The sequence below is a fragment of the Ceraceosorus guamensis genome (assembly GCF_003144195.1).
Source record: "Ceraceosorus guamensis strain MCA 4658 unplaced genomic scaffold IE81scaffold_10, whole genome shotgun sequence".
In the NCBI taxonomy this organism is placed as follows: Eukaryota; Fungi; Basidiomycota; class Exobasidiomycetes; order Ceraceosorales; family Ceraceosoraceae; genus Ceraceosorus; species Ceraceosorus guamensis.
The window spans coordinates 61204-80774 of NW_020290005.1; the positions used below are offsets into that span (position 1 = coordinate 61204).

The 19571-nt window shown below is 55.8% G+C and overlaps 7 protein-coding genes across 7 annotated transcripts; 3 read left to right on the forward strand and 4 right to left on the reverse strand.

The window, feature by feature from the left end:
- Positions 1-23: 23 nt before the first annotated feature.
- IE81DRAFT_286906 (hypothetical protein) lies at positions 24-1265 on the reverse strand (the record flags this gene model as incomplete). Its single annotated transcript, XM_025511693.1, has 4 exons — positions 24-131; positions 228-421; positions 502-991; positions 1077-1265. 4 exons carry the CDS (start codon positions 1263-1265, stop codon positions 24-26), a joined length of 981 nt encoding a protein of 326 aa, XP_025371675.1.
- Positions 1266-1818: 553 nt separating this feature from the next.
- On the forward strand, positions 1819-3228 carry IE81DRAFT_9437 (hypothetical protein). Its single transcript, XM_025517766.1, has one exon. The coding sequence runs from the start codon at positions 2011-2013 to the stop codon at positions 2953-2955; it is 945 nt and encodes a 314-aa protein (XP_025371676.1). The 5' UTR covers positions 1819-2010; the 3' UTR covers positions 2956-3228.
- On the reverse strand, positions 2972-5044 carry IE81DRAFT_321132 (Metallo-dependent phosphatase). Its single transcript, XM_025513245.1, has 7 exons — positions 4620-5044; positions 4337-4548; positions 4018-4241; positions 3639-3937; positions 3362-3546; positions 3245-3263; positions 2972-3167 (listed from the first exon to the last, which is right to left on the reverse strand). The coding sequence occupies exons 1-7, from the start codon at positions 4864-4866 to the stop codon at positions 3043-3045; spliced, it is 1311 nt and encodes a 436-aa protein (XP_025371677.1). The 5' UTR covers positions 4867-5044; the 3' UTR covers positions 2972-3042.
- Positions 5045-8705: 3661 nt separating this feature from the next.
- IE81DRAFT_9473 (hypothetical protein) lies at positions 8706-9405 on the reverse strand. The gene has a single exon (XM_025517772.1). It carries the CDS (start codon positions 9290-9292, stop codon positions 8819-8821), a length of 474 nt encoding a protein of 157 aa, XP_025371678.1. The 5' UTR covers positions 9293-9405; the 3' UTR covers positions 8706-8818.
- A 392-nt stretch (positions 9406-9797) lies between these two features.
- Positions 9798-12441, forward strand: IE81DRAFT_333678 (kinase-like protein; the record flags this gene model as incomplete). Its single annotated transcript, XM_025515381.1, has 3 exons — positions 9798-10204; positions 10278-11535; positions 11605-12441. The coding sequence occupies 3 exons, from the start codon at positions 9798-9800 to the stop codon at positions 12439-12441; spliced, it is 2502 nt and encodes an 833-aa protein (XP_025371679.1).
- A 622-nt stretch (positions 12442-13063) lies between these two features.
- Positions 13064-15313, reverse strand: IE81DRAFT_345507 (hypothetical protein; the record flags this gene model as incomplete). The annotated part of the gene is made up of 2 exons (XM_025515923.1): positions 13064-13393; positions 13541-15313. 2 exons carry the CDS (start codon positions 15311-15313, stop codon positions 13064-13066), a joined length of 2103 nt encoding a protein of 700 aa, XP_025371680.1.
- A 1273-nt stretch (positions 15314-16586) lies between these two features.
- IE81DRAFT_321135 (WD40 repeat-like protein) lies at positions 16587-19529 on the forward strand. Its single transcript, XM_025513246.1, has 8 exons — positions 16587-16788; positions 16919-17037; positions 17131-18070; positions 18154-18302; positions 18375-18426; positions 18494-19061; positions 19132-19174; positions 19247-19529. The coding sequence occupies exons 1-8, from the start codon at positions 16766-16768 to the stop codon at positions 19339-19341; spliced, it is 1989 nt and encodes a 662-aa protein (XP_025371681.1). The 5' UTR covers positions 16587-16765; the 3' UTR covers positions 19342-19529.
- Positions 19530-19571: the final 42 nt, after the last annotated feature.

Consider the following 19571-nt stretch of genomic DNA (forward strand, 5'->3'; position numbering starts at 1 on the left):
CTGGCACGCGAGTTCGTGCGAGGTCAAAAGGAAGGCTGCGACGAGGTGCTCTGCGAGGCTCTAGACGTTTCGGAGCCCAAGTGCGGAGCGTTCGGGCCTTCAGAGCGACGTTTCTTGATAACGTTCTCAATCTGCAAGTAGAAGAACGGAGGAGAAAGTGGTCAGCTTTTGCTGTGATCCGGCTCATGCGGGATTCGCACTGCAAGCAGGCTAGCAAGAAGGCTCACAAAGTACTCTCCGGCCCTGTAGCTGCTTCTGACCAGAGGACCGCTGGCCACGTACAAGAAGCCCAGCTCTTTGGCCCTCTCTTCCCAATGCTTGAATTTTGCGGGGTCAACGTAGGCCGACACTTTCATGTGCCTCTTCGTGGGTCTCATGTACTGTCCCAACGTCACCACGTCTACGCCATGAGCGCGAAGGTCTGTCAGACGCGCGACACCGCACCGCAGAGCGAGTGGTCAGCTTGATCGAGGAACAACGCTTTAGCAGTTTTGGACCCACCTTGAAGAGTCTGCTCCACTTCTCCGTCTTCCTCCCCACACCCAAGCATGATGCTGGTTTTGGTGATGAGGCTAGGCGTGACCTCCTTTGCAAATCTCAAGACTTCCAAAGTCTGCCTATATCCAGCCCTCCTGTCCCTCACACTAGGTGTGGTGCTCTCCACCGTCTCGATGTTGTGCGCAAACACGTCCAGTCCGCTCTTTGCCACTCTTTCGATGTCGTGCTTCTTGCCTTGAAAGTCTGGCACGAGAGCTTCAACGAGCGTAGAGGGCGCCTTGGATTTGATTCGACTGATTGTGGACGCGATGTGCTGCGAGCCCCCGTCGGGCATGTCGTCCCTGTCCACCGAGGTGAGCACGATGTAGCCCAACCCCCAGCGCGAGATGGCCTCGGAGACGTTTTCGGGTTCGTGTGGGTCCACAGGTGTGGGAGCTCTGGACGTCTTGACGCTGCAGAATCGACAAGCTCGAGTGCATGTATCGCCCATGAGCTGCGCAAGGGGGTGCCGACGACGTTAGCGACATCTGTATCTCTCCACTTGAAGCCACACGCGTGCTTCGCTGCATACGACATACCATGATCGTTGCTGTGCTCGTGCCCTTCTCGCCACCCCAACATTCCCCAATGTTCGGACACCTAGCCTCTTCGCATACCGTAGCTAAGCCCAAACTCCTCACGTCCTTTTTGATCTTTGTGAAATTCGAGCCTGTAGGAATCTTGGTACGCAAATGAGCAGGTAGCCTGGCGTCTGACGTCCTGCCCATCGAGATGCGCGACGAAGGAGAGATCAGGTCCAAAGAGGTTGGTGAGTCGGACGCTAGACGAGCTCGAAGAGCTTCCAAGCGGGACAAAGGCACCGCCGAGTGCGCGGGCAGAGGCTTTGAGGACGAGGATGAGCTGCTGGAAGATGAAGAAGCACCCTCGTCTTTGGAAGGAACCTCTGTGGCGAGCCTCCGAAGCTGAATGGAAGGAGGAGCCAAACGAGAGGCGCTGCCGGTGGCGACAGCCACTGCTCGCGAGGTGCTGCTTCGAGCGAGCATGTCGTGCTCGTGGATGGCAGTTGCGGTATCAGAGGATCGTTTGGAGTTCGGAGGTGCAGGCTGTACACTGAATGGTATGGCTGAGGTGAATGATGATGAGGTGGCGGTCAACAATGAGGTGGGGAGACAGTCGTGACTCAAGACTGTCGTGCATGGGGCAAGCCACGCCGAGATTTGGGGGAAATCACGTGATCGTCGGTCTTCAAAATTTGAGTCACGAAGAGAGTCATGAGTCAAAGTCAAGTCAAAAGAGAGAATCAAGATCATGCATTCACGATTCACGATTCCCGATTGGAGGAGCTCCACCTGCGTGCCGAGCAATCAGAACCGACCGGCGCATGAGCCTTTGTCAGCTCGCAGGTGATGACTTCCGCAGCCAGCATCTCTTCATCCATCCCCAAGCCCACCTGCGATACCGTCATCCCCACCAATTTGAAGCATTGAAACTCTACATTCTGTGCTCTCGATCATGGCAACGCTGAGCTCGGCCACGCGTTCCACGTTGCGCAAGCAGCTACGAGACTTTCTCAGCAGATGCGAGTCCTCGTCGTCTTCTTCGCAGGGTCACCTTCCCTTGATCCTTTATCCCTCACCCGATGCTTTCCCTCCCAGAGTTTCGGGTGCGCTGCACATCAGCGTTCTCGATTCCTCCTTCAACCCGCCTTCCAACGCCCACCTAGCCCTCAGCACCCTCGTCCCACCTGCAAGCACCTCGGAACATCCCAATGCTCACCTGTTGCTCTTCTCTGCTACCAACGCCGACAAGGGCACCGGCAGAAGTGGAGATTTGAAGCCGGAGAACAGGCTGGACTTGATGCTACTCTTAGCCAAGGATGTGGAAGCGGCATTGAAGGGGGCAGGGCAAGAAGCTAATGTATTCGTGGGATTGGTTGACAAACCTTTGATGGGCGATAAGAGCTCCCTCATACATGCTCTCCTTCGCCAGCACGGACACACGCCTGCTGTCCATAGCGAGGGTGCTCATGCTTCAGACGGTGCTTCGCCCGCAAGATTGCACTACATCGTGGGCACCGACACGCTCGTGCGCTTCTTCGAGCCAAAGTATTACGGCGGACAAGAAGGCTTCGAGAGGGTATGCAGGCAATTCTTCGAAGTTGAACGCACAAGGTTTCTGTGCGTCAAAAGACCCGCATCGAGAAACTCTGCGGATGCGGAGCAAGTCAAGAAGGAGGAAGAGGAAGTGTTGAGTAGGGCAAACATTCGAAGGCGTGTCGAGTGCGGGGACGTGGTTGTGGTGGACGTGCCCGAGGCTGAGGGGATAAGCAGCACTCGTGTGCGCAAGTTGCTTCAGGGATCTCAACCAGCAGAGCAAAAGAGGACCGAGCTCAAGCAGCTTGTCACGCCTAGCATCGCCGAGTATTTGCTCAATGAGCAGAGCATTTGGATGGAATGACGAATCACTCGGTATCATCATAATCATTGAGTTGCGGGAAGAGGAGAAGCAGCACGACTTCGGGACCAGGCTCAGCGCACCACTTCATCACAGCTTTCGACTCCACGTATCATCTAGTCTGGTCTCGTAGCGCTTTTCTCCTGTCTTGAGACGGATGTATGCGTTGACGCTCTGCTCTACCGTCCTCAAGTCGAAGTCGAAGATGCGCGTTCCTGCACACAATGGGACACGCTCAGCAGTTGCGATTATCCACTCTCGACCAGTGCCGCGCCTCGCACGCCAGACTCACCATGGTTCCAATTGTCATACTGGAAGTGCAGAGCGAAAGGGCAAAAAGGGCCCATCAGCGCTCCAGCCTTTGAGCGCACACACCATCTCGCTCTGGTGGCCAGCCGCATCCACTCACGTCGTATCCGCCATCTCCCGTCTTCTTCGCGAAGCAGATTGGGACAATCTCACCTTTGATGGTCGTCAAGCCTGAAGGTGCGCACCAATCATTGCCGTGGTCGTGGCCGCTAACAAGGGCGTGGATGCGCGATGTACCGGTGCTACCGCGAGAGAGAGCTGTCAAGTACGGCTGATCTTGGCCGGCTGTGATTCGGGCGCAAGGGGAACAAATGAACGATGCCATCACTTCTTTGAACATTAGCGAAGACTCAGATCCCCGAATCGCAACTGCTTACCGTCGCCTTGGTTAGCCAATGGCTTATCCTCGTTCAACCCGGAAAACGTCTTGGGTGAACTATCGTTGCCGGGAAAGTTGCCTGGCCTTTCGTCGGTAATGCCACCAATCTTGTCTTGGTACGGGTCGGCATTCTGCGTGCTGGAAAAGTAATGATTGGGAATATGTGTGAAGATCAAAGAGGGAGGAAGAGTGCCCCACGCTCTTTGCAGGTCCGAAGAGGTGCGATTGAGCCAGATTGCGACAGACGGATCCACAAAGCTGTCGATTTGGGTGTTTCTGAAATGCAATTGGAGCGCCCCGCAGACGTGGGTGTTCAATGGCAAATGTATCCATCAGCCGAGCTGCATGAGCACCATGAAGGACGTGTATAGACTGACCCCTGCTCTTTGAGCGTCTTGCCGCTTCGAGAATCCAAGCTCCAAATCAAGAGCGCAGGTCTTGATCCGCGCTTGGCATTGGAGCGAGAATAGATGGGAACCCAATAATTATCGCTGCCTACATCTCCACCTCCCACACCGGCTGGCGCTCTGCGAGTATAAGAAAGGTTCGGAGCGATGCGCCTTTCTATATCGCCCAGACTTGCATGGGTGCAATAGTTGTCCTGCAAGGCGTAAACAGTCGGACAGAAGCATCAGTGCGCTAGCGTCATGGAGGAGTCCATACGCAGCGCAGCGCAGCAACACAAACACGACTCACATTGTCGTGGTTGCCGTGCGTCGTGCTGAATGGGATCTTGGCCTTTATGAGCGGCGTAAAGAGTTGCTTGACGGCCGCCTCGACGACTGAAGTTCCGTTCGCCGCTTCTCCAGAGACTACGTCTCCGTTGTGAAAGACGTAGTTAGGTGACTCTGCACGCAGATAAGAAGCGACCTCTGCTGCTGTCGCTGCATTGACGTTGCTGACATTTGCTGCAAAGAGCACGAGCGCCTTGCAACCGTCAGCTGAAGAGGTGTGTAGCCCGTCTGGCGTGTACACGTACCTGGGTTCGTCTGTCCATCCAGCATGTGCGTATCGGAGAAGACGGCCAATTTGAACTTGCCCTTCTCGTCGAATGACAAGAGAGGCAGCCGAGGGTAAGGATCGGCGACCAGATTCGATGACCCCGCTGCTGTCTCCCATCCTGACACATCCCGTGGAAGAGGTGCTTGGAAGGGACGACCATCCGTCGGTCGACACAGGAGCGCCACGAGCGACAGAAGAGAGGTGCAGATCAACCTTGCGTACATTTTGTTCTGAATGTTCGTTCGTTCGTTCGTTCGTGTCCGATTCAGGCTGCCTCGACGCCGTGATTTTTGCAGTCTGAGATGACGAGGTGATGGCGTCCGAGACTTCTCATTCTGCTGGTCGCACCCTGTGACCATACCGCTGCATTATTGCTCCTCAATCCGGAAGCTCATTGGCGACATGGATGCCACCAAGAAGAGTCACGAGTGGGTCAGCGCACCCCGGAGAATCCGAGCGTGCAGGCAACGTTCCCATCCTTAGCGCGTTTCTGCGTCGTACCCGCGCTGTGCGGGGGACCGAGAGCGCGTGATCTTGATAGCGAGTCACGAGTGCTGCTTGATGAAGACTCTTCACTCATGACTCCAGACTTTGAGCCAAGGCTCTTCAGAGCCTTCCGCGCGAGATCCGTCCACGAAAGTCTCTTGCCCGTGGTCGGCACGATAGTCATCTAAGCACGAGTTACTGAGCTAACAACGCCAGGAAATAACAATGTGTTGGCCACACTTGAGCTCGGAGATGGGTTGCGCTCCTGAGCGCCGGCAACTGAGCTAGCGCCTCCGTGCTGATTGTCGTCAGCACCATGGACCCCTCACAGCGGAGTGCTGCGGACTAGCAATGCGGATTAAGATTCACATTGCTGTCGCTGGTTGCTGGATGACCGTCGCTTGGCACGAGGCTCGGTATCGTGCGTTCTGCTAGCAGTCTCAAGACTGTTAGTATCTGCGGTACAAGAAGAACTCTCGGGCATCCAAGCCCAATCCAATCACGAGACTGGCGATTCCGATCGGCTGGCTTGCAATTACAATCACGAATACCGGATCTGGTTAACTGGCGCACATCACAACGAGACCTACCCGTTGAAATTTGCGATCAACTTCCACGCTAATTGCTGACGTCAATGCGGGATTGTATACAGGGAGCTCGCTGATCTGCGCAGCAGCGACATGCCCGGGAATCTACAGCATCCTCTTCACGTCGTGGCTGCTCGCTGTGTGTATGTTTCGTGCGTGTGCTACGTGTGATCGAAAAGTCACGACTCAAAGTTGCTCCTGCATGTGGCGACGAGACGAGCTGCTGTTATGTGTGTCGAGAATACTTTTGAGCACGAGACTCCAACCTCGGGCTTCAGGGACCCTTCTTGCTGGGGTTCTGCCTGCCTGCCAATCTCGACAGGTCGACGGATGATCGACGGGGATCCCGATGTTTGCCTCGTGTCTTTGACGCGCCAAGCCAGAAACAAGTGGCGTCTGCGGATCGTGACGACAAGTTGCGTCGCGTTGCTGCCCGAGCGCGCATCCATCCAGTCACGAGTTGCGATTTCTGCTGCCTAAGGTATACATATGTATCGATGTTCTCACCTGTCTAATCACGCACATCAGCGCTCTCTCCCATTCATATTCAAGATTGCCAAAGCCACACTTGGCCGTGACGCGTGGGTCAGTAATCGAGATTTACAATCTGATGAATGCGTGTGACAAGGTCTGCCCTGGTGATCAGGGCATAAAACACGTGCCGGTACAAGGAACGGTCTTGACTCGGCTTTCTCACACTCTTGATGACTCTTGACTCAAGACTGCGTTCAGCGTTGGGCTGGGACACGCTCTCGCACGGCACGATCGAGACATCGGAAGCACCGGCTGGAGCCTCACGAAGATATGGCCGAATTTATAGTCAGAAATCAGAGTGAATGGGCTCCATCTGCGAGGTTCGCTGTCACTCCATGCAAAGTGTGTCTAGGCTCTCAGGTCGCATCCTATGCAGGCCACTTGCAGCACCTTCGGCCGTTGTGCATGGCAATAATGCAGTCAGAGTTAGCGGAAAGCTGAATGCTCGTCCCTCACTCAATCCGTGAGTCCGTGCGTCAAACTCCACTGTGACTCCACTCACGACTGTTGTAGGTACCGTACTTCCCCCCGCTGGTCGCGGGCGTATCACCAGCATGCAGTGCCTGCTTCGTGCACTCGAAGCAGTCACGCTGTGAGGCTTACTGTGCATGCTTCGGCCCTCAGCAGCAGGCACGCCGAACCGGTCGACTGGTGCGCCTTAGCTCTGTTGAAGGGTGCATGCTGTTGTGTGTGTATTCAATAATTGTGAGCAGGCGGGCATCGAGCTTGGCATGTTTGCTACATCTTCAATAACAGCAGCTTCGCCGAGATCCGGAATTACCCTTCGAAAGGCTCGTGCGAGGTGGACACGCTGACCAGCGGGAGGACGCGTGAGGAAGCGAGACGCAGAAGGAGATCTCGTGGCTCACTCCCAGGGCGCGACTCGGCCCGGGTGCAGTCTCTTTCACGTCCGAAGCCTCTTCAAAACGAAGTTTCGTAAGAGTTGCTATGGTAGCGCTGCAACACGCACAGCTCAGCTGCAGTCGGTGATAATCGAGTGTGTGACTGCTTCATGGTGACTGTGTATGCTGCAGAGGAGAATCTCTTCTGTCTGCAGCTTTGCAGTCAGCTGCTTGTGCATGCTGCTGCTTGCTGCCTGCGATACACCCACGATTTCCCGTGGCCGAGCTCTCGCCTCCCTTCGTCCGCAGCACATCCCCTTCCACACTCTTATCTAGACTCTGATCACGCTGTACAAACTCATGAGTATACTTGTTACACACATGAACGCTGAATCGGAGCTGCAAACTCACGTTTCGAACTGGCTTGCAAGGGCGCGACACCGTCCCGTACGTCGAACTCAGATTTGCACCAACGGGAATCACGTACAGGACTCCGAGGAAATGCTGGTGGGAGTCGTGAGCGTTGGTGAGGTTGATCTCTGTGTTTATAGCGGCACGGGAACAAGCTGGTGTCGGCTTTGGAGTGACCAGCACATCTAGCTGCGCCATCAGGCCTGACTGCGACATCAGCGATTGAGTCAGGCAGAAGACAAGTCGCACGACTGGGAGCTCTGGATCAAGATCAATATATGCGGGTCCACAGGCGCCGAATCTGTCTTGGATGCACGAACGCAGACGTATATGCGCTGCAGGCGCACGGCCTGAGGATCGCTCCGCATGCGCTATAGACAGATGCCTTTGCAGCACAGCTGTCCTGCCCGAATCACGAATGCTGCCTATCGTGTGCAACGCGCACACGCGCATAGCGCAATCTCACGAGACACTCAAAAGACACGCTCGGTCAATAATTGCGTAGAAAGCGAGGGCGAGGGCACAGCATCCGAGCTTCACATCAAGGCGCACACTCACTCACTGCCCAACCAGCCCTCGCTACCGCACACGCGGCGTCCAATCCAATCCGAATCGAGCAATAACCCATCATCAGCGCGCGGGCACCAGCCGTCAGCCGTCAGGCATCAGGCGTCAGCAGAAGCAGCAGCAGCATCATCAGAAGCAGGCCATGGCATGCATCAGCAGCAGCTTCGAATGCAAGACCCGAAGGACCCAGACGCAGCGGCCAGGTACGTTGCAGTACTCACGCAGTCACACTCGAGGGCGAGTACACGAGCCAAGGTCAGATCGAACCCGACGATGGACCGAATCAGCGACTTGCATAGCTGCTGTGCGCTACGGTACCACTTGTGACTTGACTGCTGACTGCAATGCACCGTGCAGCGACGTCACTCGCAAGTCACACTTACACTTCGAAACACCTCTTCACTCATCATCTTTACGACAAATTCTCCTATCCCACTCCCCATCTTGCACGTCATTCACACAGCAGCATTACAGGCATCTCGAGACACGATTTTCTGCAGTCGAGACTCGTAGTATACGCTGAGGTAAAATTGTGTGCCGTACAAGCAGTCAGGATCCGAATTCACGCGACGCGCTATCAACGGCAGCAGTGGCAGCTAGCCCCTCCACAGCGTGCGCGCGCCCAGCACTGCGCCGATCGAGCGACCCATATAAAACTCACATACACCGCGGCACACGACCTTACCGCGCGCTCGATACTCCACACATCATTTCAAAACACCACCCGAATCATTGTCGGCTCCCTTCGATCACTGATCAGTCTCTCTGAGCATCGACGTTTCAGTCCCCCGCATATCCACCCTCCACGCAAGTAGCCAGCCATCAAGCCACGCAGAGCGGAGCCGTACGAGAGGCTTGGCGCCATCATATCGAAGGTGAGTTGAGACCTCGTCGTCCATCGTGGGAGGGGGCGCCATTGTAGCCTGGCACGATCTGCGGTGGCTCGGAGAACTACGTGGAATTGGTTTATCGTTGCGGTTGGTGCGGCGCACAGGACTTCGACTTCTCTCGAGACGCCCATGCAAAGGATTTACCAAGTCGAGCCTGGTCATGCTGCATAGCTGCCGTCCTCCACTCTCGATGGCTCGCGCGCCGGCGTCGTTCCAATCACGAGACCTAGATTGCCAATGTGCGTGTAGCAAGAGGAGCGCAGAGATGCGGGTGAGGGAGGGGGACGTCGATCCGTCTTTTCTGCGAACGGCACGCGCCACCTGCTCGGCCATGCTCTCGGGGAGTCCAGAGAGTCCCGTCGTCGAATGGAGCTTCTGTTTTGCCACCTGTGTCAATCACAGACTGGCCGCCTAAGTCAAGTTGGTGGCACTTCAGTATTGCAACGATGGCCAGATCCCGTCGCACCTGACAGGACGACGACCTTGGCAGTGTGCGTGTGCTTTCGGGTCACAGCAAGGCCAAAGGTCGCACCTCGGCGTGGTCCGTGTGCGCTTGCGCATGTCGGCTCTACTCCCGTCCACAGCAGCCCCGCGTGTGTCAGCGTTCGGTTTCGGAGCTCACGCGGCGGCGCCCAACATTGTGTCTACGCTTGACGAGTGGTCACTGACATGCCATCACCCTGCCCTTCCTTCACCATTCACAACATCCGCCGATCTCATCTCTTCGCCAACACCTCCGACTGACAAATCGCGCGCGTCCCGCTCTCGAATTCTGCGGACATTCGTCCTGCCCGCTTGCTGCGTGTACGACATGCTCAGCTCTGTGCAATTGCTGCCTATGACGGCACAGCAGGCCCATACGAGCACCACCTTCACCTACTCCAACGTAGAGGTTTCAACCACTACGCCCGGTCAGTCTCCCACATCTGCCTCGGGCAACATGTCAGGACTGGCAGTTCCTGGACCTTCCGGGTCTAGCAAGGCACCTGCCAATGCGGTGCAATCAGAAGCTGGCGCATCGCCGTCTACCACCCAGACAGACGCAATGAGCACTTCTGCTGGTCAGGATAGTAACGCAGACTCTGGTAGCGTCATGACAGAGGACGAGGAGGACTTGGAGGACTATTGCAAGGGAGGCTACCACCCTGTCCACGTTGGCGACACTTTTAGCGAGGATAGGTATCTCATCGTGCGCAAGCTCGGGTGGGGACATTTTTCGACAGTCTGGCTCGCCAGAGATAGCAAGTGAGTGCTTCAAGATCCAGCTGCCGAGTCCGCCACACTTGTCAGGTGCTCATTCAAAGAATTCATCCCACAGAGCCAATCGGCACGTCGCTTTGAAGGTAGTCAAATCCGCGCCGCACTACACCGAAACTGCTTTGGACGAAATCAAATTGTTGCAGCGCTTGGTCGCAGCCAACAAGACTCATGCAGGTCGCAGACACTGCGTCTCTCTTTTAGACCACTTCAAGCACAAAGGTCCAAATGGTTCTCACGTGTGCATGGTGTTTGAAGTCCTTGGTGAAAATTTGCTCGGACTTATCAAGCGCTATCAGCATCGCGGTGTGCCACCTCACATTGTCAAGCAAATCGCCAAGCAGGTCTTGCTGGGACTGGATTATATGCATCGGGAATGCGGCATCATTCACACCGATCTCAAGCCGGAGAACGTACTGATTTGCATCGACGATGTGGAGTCGGTGGTGCAAGCCGAGTTGCGCACAAATCCCGCCGCAGTCCCCACAAAGCTGGTCGGCGTGCCTCCAAGTCAAGGCAGAGGAGGTATGCAGACGCCCCGAAGAGACGGCATCTTTATCACAGGCAGTCAACCGCTTCCCAGCCCTAGCTCGAGCCTCGGCTCAAGCCCAATGTTTGATAAGTGGGCTTTCGGCATGTCGCGGATAGAAAAGGCAAGTGGCAGCGAGTTCGGAGCCAAGAGCCAGGATAGCTTGGGCCCGCGATCTGCAGACAGCACTTCGACAGCTCCGCAAGAGCAAGCACAAAGCGCAGACTCGATTGCGAGAAGCATGAGCCAGATGAGCACCTCGGGGCCTCAATCACCGAGCGGCGTGAATGCACCTACATTTCCGCACCGCAGCGTTGCACACCCACATAGCCACGGGCCTTCCCTTTTGTCCCAGCAAGCGCCCGGTCTCGGCAAGGCGAGCGGGGAAAAGTCAACAGTCGGCGGCTCTGCGACCGAAAGCGCGACTGTCCCGCAATCATCGTCCAGCTCTTCGTCATCCACATCGGCAATGTCGACCGATGCGCCAGCTCCCGAAGCCAAGGATCCTGATTCAACCCCTGCGACTTCGGCCGATACGAGGAGAGGCGAGGAGGACGGCTATCACCCACCCGCTGTCGCCGCTGGAGATCCCAACACTTTGCCCCCTCCTCCACCTTATGACCCCACCACGCTCGAGCGGATCACTGTGAAGATCGCTGATTTGGGCAATGCTTGCTGGACGGATCATCATTTTACAAACGATATCCAGACGCGCCAATACCGGTGTCCGGAAGTCATCATTGGGGCCAAGTGGGGTCCAAGTGCAGACATGTGGAGTGCTGGCTGTATGGTGCGTACCGGTTCTAGGCATGATCCGAGATCAGAGGCTGACCACGACCCGATTACACTCTCTCATCAGTTCTTTGAGCTGCTCACTGGAGATTATCTCTTTGACCCGGCGGCTGGTTCAAAGTACAACAAGGACGACGATCACATTGCTCAGGTAATTGAATTGCTCGGCGACTTTCCGAAGTCACTAGCCTTCTCGGGCAAATACAGTGCAGACCTGTTCAACAGGAGGGGCGAATTGCGGCACATTCACAAGCTGCGATTCTGGCCGCTGATTTCGGTACTGCAGGAGAAGTACTTGATGCCTTTCGAGGACGCCAACAAGTTGTCATCGTTCTTGCTGCCTATGCTCAAGCTTCATCCGGACAAGCGAGCTTCAGGAAAGGATTTGCTCGACCACGAATGGCTCGAAGGAATTCTGGTAGAAGGCGAATTCGAATTGGCGAGGAGGCAAGCAATGTTTGGACCGGATGCTGATGTGCCAATGACTGGAGACGTCAACGCGCCCCTCTCGCTTGGTGACGACGACCAAGATGCGTTGGACGCTCTCAAGCCTATATCGACTTCTTTGACTTCGAGCTACGCCTCCTCACCTCAAGCTGGCGTTCATCTGGATCCGAAAGCCCTGCAGGAAGCGCAGAGGCGGGCTACTGAGCACGCAGCGCAAGCTGCGCAAGCTCTTCAAGACAATTCTGCGAGCCATGCGTCTCCTACAAGTCAGCCTCCGACGGCCACCAGCAGCGCGCCTTACCCGCAGCCTGCAGAGCCGCGCTCTCAGGCGCAGACTTCGAGCAGCTCAAATGCACCTTCCACGCAGCCTTCGAGGACGAACAGCGCGACTAGGACTGCGGACCCCTCGGCAGGACCTCAGAGCATCGCTAGACCGGTCGCAACCACGGGTGCTTGAGGCTGCCTTGCCAGACGTAGTGGACGATCGATAGGCCATTCTGTCCGCTCATATTTTCGACTTCAAATTTTTCCCATATACCACTGTGGTCACAATTTCTGCCAGACGTTCCACACGGTCTGCTGCTAGTGTCCTAACTTCACGCCCTACACGTGCGACAGATATCCAGCTTCTCTTCCCGTCTCGCGTTGCCCGCCCCGAGCTCGACGAGCTCGGTGCCGATTCTTGCTTCACGCTCTGTTCCTCCCTCGACCCAACGCGCCTACTCTTGTGAAAGCAGCTTGGATAATCTTCAGAGCAGTCTCTCTGCGCGTCTTGATTGGTGAGCGTGTCCTTGTCACGTTGTACGGCTCGGGTACATGGCCCCGCCCCCCCTTTCCCCAAGCTCTTCCCCATTCTTGTGTGACTCGCTCAACAGTATATTTCCCATCCTAGACGACTCCTTCTGCGAAAGCGATTTGTGAAACTTTGCATCGCGTGAATTGATTGATGCCGAGTGAGCGCTCTGTACTACCTGTCCTTGCGTCAGATGGGGGTTTGCGCGCAGGAACGTAAGAGGTAAGGAGGCAGACTTGCATCTCTACACGCACTCTCGGTCTTTCCATTGCGCTACATTCGTGATTCAATCGCCGACCGTGAAATGCGTCGTCTCGGCCAAGATGACGGCCACGCCAGCTACGGTAGCTGGCACGATGACGACGGCGCACCAAAGAGCAAATTGTTTCTGCGTGACGTGAACACCACCTTGTTGCAGACCTTGTCTCCATAGCAGACCGGCCAGACTAGCTGCAAAGGTGCCTCCCAGCGCTCCCACATTGCTACCGAAAGCAATCGAATAGATGCCGGTCTTGAGGATGAGGGCAGAGTCCTGCAATGGTAATTTGGAACGAAAAGAATCGGTTTGGAGCGCTTTGGTCAGAAGAATCGTCCCACCGATATTTGTGCCTCCAAACTGCCAGATCATCGGCCCAAAAAACAAACAAAAGCAAGGGAAACAGAAAGACGTAGAGTACAAGTTGTGTAAGCACGGATTCAAAAAGCGCAGCTATTGGACCCGAAGAGTCTTTCCTCGTATGGACTCGTGGGCAAGGCGACTCACGTTGCAAAGAATGACACCAAGGAAAGAGATGAAGAAGGCGGTGGCTGTGCTACCATGCGCACACACCTTTCCGAGCCCGGCGGCCATGATGTTAATGAAGCCCACATGAGCAAGTGCCTGAACCAGGATGAACATTCCAAAGGCGAATGGCAAGAGAGAACAAGGCAGACGACGGAGCACGGTCGTCACGGTCGGATAAGCCTCTGCTACTGCTTCGAGATGAAGTAGTAGACGTCCCAAGGGCGGAATTTTTTGTTTTGTGCCTCGTGATGGCGTAGCCTGGCCAGGACTGTCCAAGCGTGTCGGCTGTACAGACATCGTCCCATCTTGAAGAGCGATGGAATCGGCTGTCCTTGCAGGCTCAGGTCTCGACACTGCCGTCATCTCTATGCCGTTTTCACTGCTGGCTGCATTGGCACGAGTCGCCTCTTTCGCTTTGCGAAACTTTCTCGAGGTCAAAAAGTCGTATGCCAAATCTCTCAAAAAGCAGACGACTGCACCAGGAACAGCTACCATGTACACGTGCACCCCTCCTGCGACGCTCGTACCCACCAGCGTACCGAGCGTGGCAGTCATGATAATCGTGTTGAATATGGCGCCGTTCCTGTCCACCAAGGCGGCACGCGCATCAACATCTGGAGCAATGATGGTAGGTGGAATGTAAAAGATGGGAGGAGACCTTTCCGACGACTGCGTTTCTTCTTGCATTCCGTTCTCTGCGCTCCGGTCAGAAGGCGCCAGATCAGCCTTGAAGCTGCTCTTGTTCCTTCTCCTCGTGAGAGATTTTGCCCAGCCAACGACGGCAGAGACTCCCCCGCGAGACAGAGCCGAGCTGTCTGCTGGTGATGCACGCTCTGTCTTCGCTACCGCCTTTCCGGGCTTGTTGCGAAAGAAGAGTAGCATGGCTCCGAGAGCGGCAAGAGCCGAAGCTAGCGCCGGCAGCACCATATAAGCCGTATACGTGGGAAAGTCGATTCCGAACCCTGTTGCGATGACCAAGTTGGTCGGATTTGAGGAGACCAGCACGGCAGAGGAAATATTTGCAGCTACGAATTGCGACCAGATCCAAGCTGAAGGAGGAGCAATTCCGGCTACGCGAGTAAAGTAGACTAGGAAAGCAGTACCGCTCAAGATGACCGGATCGTTGCCGACCAGCACGCCGGCTGTCCAAAAGAAAAAGTACAGCAAGAGGTACAATCTGAATCCTTTGGAACCGGCTTTGGTGCAGACTAGAAAGGCCAAGTAGCGCAAGAGGCCGGTAGCGTCTAGACTGATGGCGATGTATGCTAGAGAGATGAACAGCGCCAACACGTCGTACGGCTCTACGCCTTCTTCCCCGACTATTCCAGCTCGTACCTGCTCCCCACCTATCGTCGTTGTGGCCAGCAAGAGCAGTATGCCGAGAGCTGGCGTCCAGACATGATTGAGGGTCAGGTAGGAGCGTTTGGGAGCTGCAGCCGAAGCTTGTGCTGGCGTTGCGGGAGGCGTATACCGAGCATCGGGCTCTCGTGTCTCTTTCTGGCTACTTGGGTCAGATGGCGCCTCGCCCGACTGCCGCGCAGCAGCAATCTGATCCGAGAATGAAGGAGCTGGTCTGAGCCCGTGCAGTCGCTCTTCTTTACCCTGACCGCCGAATAGCTTGCTGTGCATGGACCTCGCCAAGCGAGGGAAAAGATGAGGCAGCGGAAGGCGCAGAGGCTGAATGCAGATCAGCGAGACTGCTGCGAATACGATGATGGCGAAGATGCCGTGACCATCTAGAGAGGATGGCATCGCAGCTGAATGGTCGGATGTCGAGCGTTCAGCCGGACTGGTCGCCTGTGAGAGCAGAGGCCGGCTGGGCCACCGAAGCATGATGACCGCCTGTCGCTTGGCGGCGTGAGCGCTAGCCAAAGCCAGGTTGGTGAGCTACTGCTGTGCAGCTGAGTTGGGCTCGATAAAGGAGATGATTGCGAGCTCCAGGCGAGCCTTGATTCTGACTTCTAAGACATGGTGGTGAAAAGGCACAAAATCGTTCGGAGCAGCGCGCAGAGCCATTCGGATGGCCGCGAAGCCGAGTGACCATGTGCTCCTTTCTGAAGCGCACCTCGAGGCAGTGTGGATCAAGCATCTGATGCCTCGATGCTGCTTGAATATCACTCACGAATCACAATGTGAATGCGGCTTCCCACGCTCAACACGTCTGCTCGATCGTCCTGCTGACGCGGACCATGGGATCAGGAACATGCAGCATTCTCGGTAGCGCACGTGACGTGTGGCTTGCTCACCTCAAATCTGGTCCTCATCACGTCCTGGCGAGTCGTGAGTGTCTTGGCAAGCGTTATGCATGGCAGTCGTGAGAGGGGAGCGAGGGATTGAGGGATGCATGCAGCCAAGAGCTTCGGGGCCAAGCCGAGTCAGGCAGGCCAAATCATTAAGCTTCGTGATCATTCCTGTTGTCCAGCATCCGGCATACATACACCTTGTTTCTTCCTCGACGCAATTCCGAGGCTTTTCGGAATTGTCAAAATCGCACGCGCAGCCTTGGACAAGTAGCACGTTTTAATGTCGAGATTCAAATCAGACTGCTGTGACTGTCGAGGCAACGACGATGTGATTTTTGGAATGGAATATCGAGTCACATGATGATCGAGTGCGCAGTATAGTCAATCAAAATCTGACTCAAAACTGTTGTGACTCTGATGACTGTTGTATAAAAGGTAGTCAAAGTCGTGAGTGTGAGTCACAACAGCTAGAACAGCGAACGCGCCAAACCCAGGCCAGTGTGTGTCACGTGTGCAGATCGTTGGCCATGCTGATGTGTAACGCACGCCTCAAACTCGCAACCTGAAACCTCGCGTCACGCTGCACAGCAGGGCTGCGATGCCCGCTCAATCAGCGGCGCTGCACTCGTCTGCCTGTTATTGTGCAGCTGCGCGTCTGTGCACCGGCAGGGTGTGGAGCATGCACGCGCATCCAACAGCAGCAGCATGCATGCACGCGTGTACCGTACTCACGACTCGTGACTGTATATGCTGTTGTGTGTGCGCAACAGCACCGGCTTCGGGTTCGTAGCATGTTCCACTCAGACTCACAACAACAGTCAAAAGTCAAAAGTCACACACTCGTCAGATTCGCGAGCGGCAATCGTGTTGCTGGCTTCGCGTTTCGGACGTCGAGCGTTCTGTCGAGTTTGCTATCATCATCTGTGCATCATCATCAAGGCCGTCACGCCGCTCTCCTGCCATGACCGGACAAGGAGCTTCGCAGTGAGTTGCCTCCCAAGCTGTGCGGTACTTTGATGTCAATGGGCGCGCGCCAGCCTTTCTGCCATGAGCTTGTCGGCTGCTCTATCAATGCTCACTCTTCAAATCGTGATTACGCACCTTTGCACCTCAGTCAGCGAGAGCTACTAAACTCAGCTTCTCCGGACATCATAGCTGCTAGGGTGGATGCTCATCACTCGCAGCTTCGAGACGTGGTACAATTGGGATCCGATGATGACACTGTAATCTACCGTGAGTGGTTGAAGCTCAGTGGAGCTCAAGGTCAGCTGCTCTCGATGCAGTATAGCCGGTCTGATCCCTCATATTTTATCCTTTGCGGAGCAGTCAGCGCCGAGAATGTGTGCATCGCCGACTTTTCGACATTGAAGCCGCCGACCACTCTTGCAGCGCTGGACTTTCCTGCTGTATGCCTGCGGACCGGGTCGGGCATCATGGCTGCTGGCGGACAACACTCCGAGCTCGCCTTGCGACCACTGCCATTGTCGACCCGAGCGGCCAACACGCAATGTTTGCAAGGAGAAACGCCTAGCTCCACCCTCAGCGTCTCTCCAGCAGCAGCAGAGTCATCTAGGTCTTCGCCTTCGTCTGCCCTGCTCGGCTCGACTCAATCTCAGCATAGTCGTGTCTTGCCTGGTTCCAGCTCTGGAACACCACTTTGGCGGCTATGCACGCCTACTGGTCGCAGCATCAACAATAGCATCTTCATTGCACCTCCCACTGTCCTCTCACGTGGTTCCTCGAGCTCAGAAATCACGTCTGGCAGAGCAGAAGCCATCGGGCAAAGCGGCCACAATCCCCTTCATCCCTCCCAAAGACAAGAGCAGCGCAGAGCGCCCAGCAGTCTGTTCTCACGGCACGCGTTAGACACCGAGCTCGCGCGAGACGAAGATGCGGCGGCAGCCTATGGGTTCACGATGCACGAATTGTCGAGGCGGCGCGAATCGCGGGCTGGCGGAAGTCGTGCGGGGGAGGAAGGGATTGCACCTCTTTCTAGCGCTCGTCGCATCCTTTCGGACGAGAGTGTGAGCGCAGAAGACGATGATCAAGTCGATGAAGACGACGAGGAAGATGATCTCGAGGATGAGATCGAAAATGAGACTGAAGTCAGCGCGAGGGTGGAGGGGCATGAGATGCAACCCACGCCAAACAGCGGGGGCGCAGTGCTCTTCGTGTCGAACAATGATCAGACCCTGCGCTGTTTCCGACTGCGTCCTGGCGCGGGCTCCAGCAGTCGGATAGACACTGGACTGCCAGGACTGACCAGGTAAGCCTTTTTCCTCATCTCGACCCATCTGTACGGCGCCTCGCCTGGTGTTCCTTGCGCTTACTTCTCCATCATTGTGGCAGAGTTCGAACGGTCTCGTTTCCTACAGCCATCAATCACTCTTCGCTGAGTCCAGACGGGCGCACGCTTGTCGCTGTCGGAGACACCGCAGAGGTGTTCCTCTATCACATGTCAACTTCGGGCACTTTCGATCACATCAAAACTTTGATGGGTGAGTCGAATTTAGCCCGGTCCCGAGAGTCAATGGCCTGATCGAGAGTCGCATGCCTCTGCATGGTGGCAGCGAGCACAGACGCGTCATTTTCCACCACCTGGAGTCCCGACGGAATGAAGTTGTGAGTGCTAGCAAAGAAGATGCTACGTCGCACGAGTGCTGACCTGTATGACCCGATGGCTCAACAGCGCGGTCGCTAGTCAAGACGGTGTCATCAGCATCTGGGACGTGCGGTCCAATCGCTGCGAAGCACAGCTGTACACTTCTCAAGATGCTCAGATTGGCCCGGGCGCGGCAAGGGTGGTGAAGTGGAGCCCGCGGGGTGATCTGCTGGCTTACACTGAACACGAAAACTACTTTCATGTCGTCGAGACCACAACGTTCAAGGGCACCCAACGAATTTCTGTCGCTACGCCTTCGGCCCGTCCAGAATCAGAGCGGTCACCTCGGCGCAGCGCAGCAGCCGCATCTTCTCAGTCGAGCAACCCGCGCGGTGATATGGTGATAGGTGCAGAAAGCACCACTTCTGCTCCGCTTTGGTCTCGGGGCTCTAGGACTTCTGCGAGTGCAGCATCCAATCTTGTGCGCTCCTCTAGAGCCGGGGGTCGTACCGAGCTCTTAGGAGGCGGCGTCGCCTTGCAGACCACAAGTCTCAGAGACGCTTGGGAGGAAGCATTGCCCATTGTGAGAGCATATAGCGGTTTTGGGCCGGGCTCGAGCGTGATCTGGCCCACTGCAGAGTCGCGTAGACAAAGGGTGAGGGATTAGCCAAGTGATGCCTGCGCTTGGCCTCAGCTAAACGTGCGCTTTGATCCTCCGGCCACAGGACCGAAACAAGACCATCGCTGGGCTTACCTGGGACTCCAAAGGTGAGTGGCTGCTAGGGAGAGCTGAGCCTCGGAGCGACCGCTGAGCGGACCATTCTTCCTTTGGCGGGGCAGGAGAAAGCCTCTACGTGGCTAGCGATACTCACATTATGAGATATCGCGTCGTGGAGCTCCGCAGATCATTTGCCGCCCCGGATCAGATGCGGTAGCGCATAAAGTGTCAATCTGTCTTTTCGGGAGGCAAGCTGTCAGTTTGAACTCGATCGTGTCACCCATCATAACCTGTCTCGGCGCCTGTGTACCACTACTTTCTCTCTCTATCTCTCCATGTGTACTTCTTTTGCCACGAATGATCCGGGCATCTCACGTTTTGTGTTCCAATGAACCTCCTTTCAAGCTCTTTCATTGGGACACCGCCATGTCTACCTCGTGTGCGGAG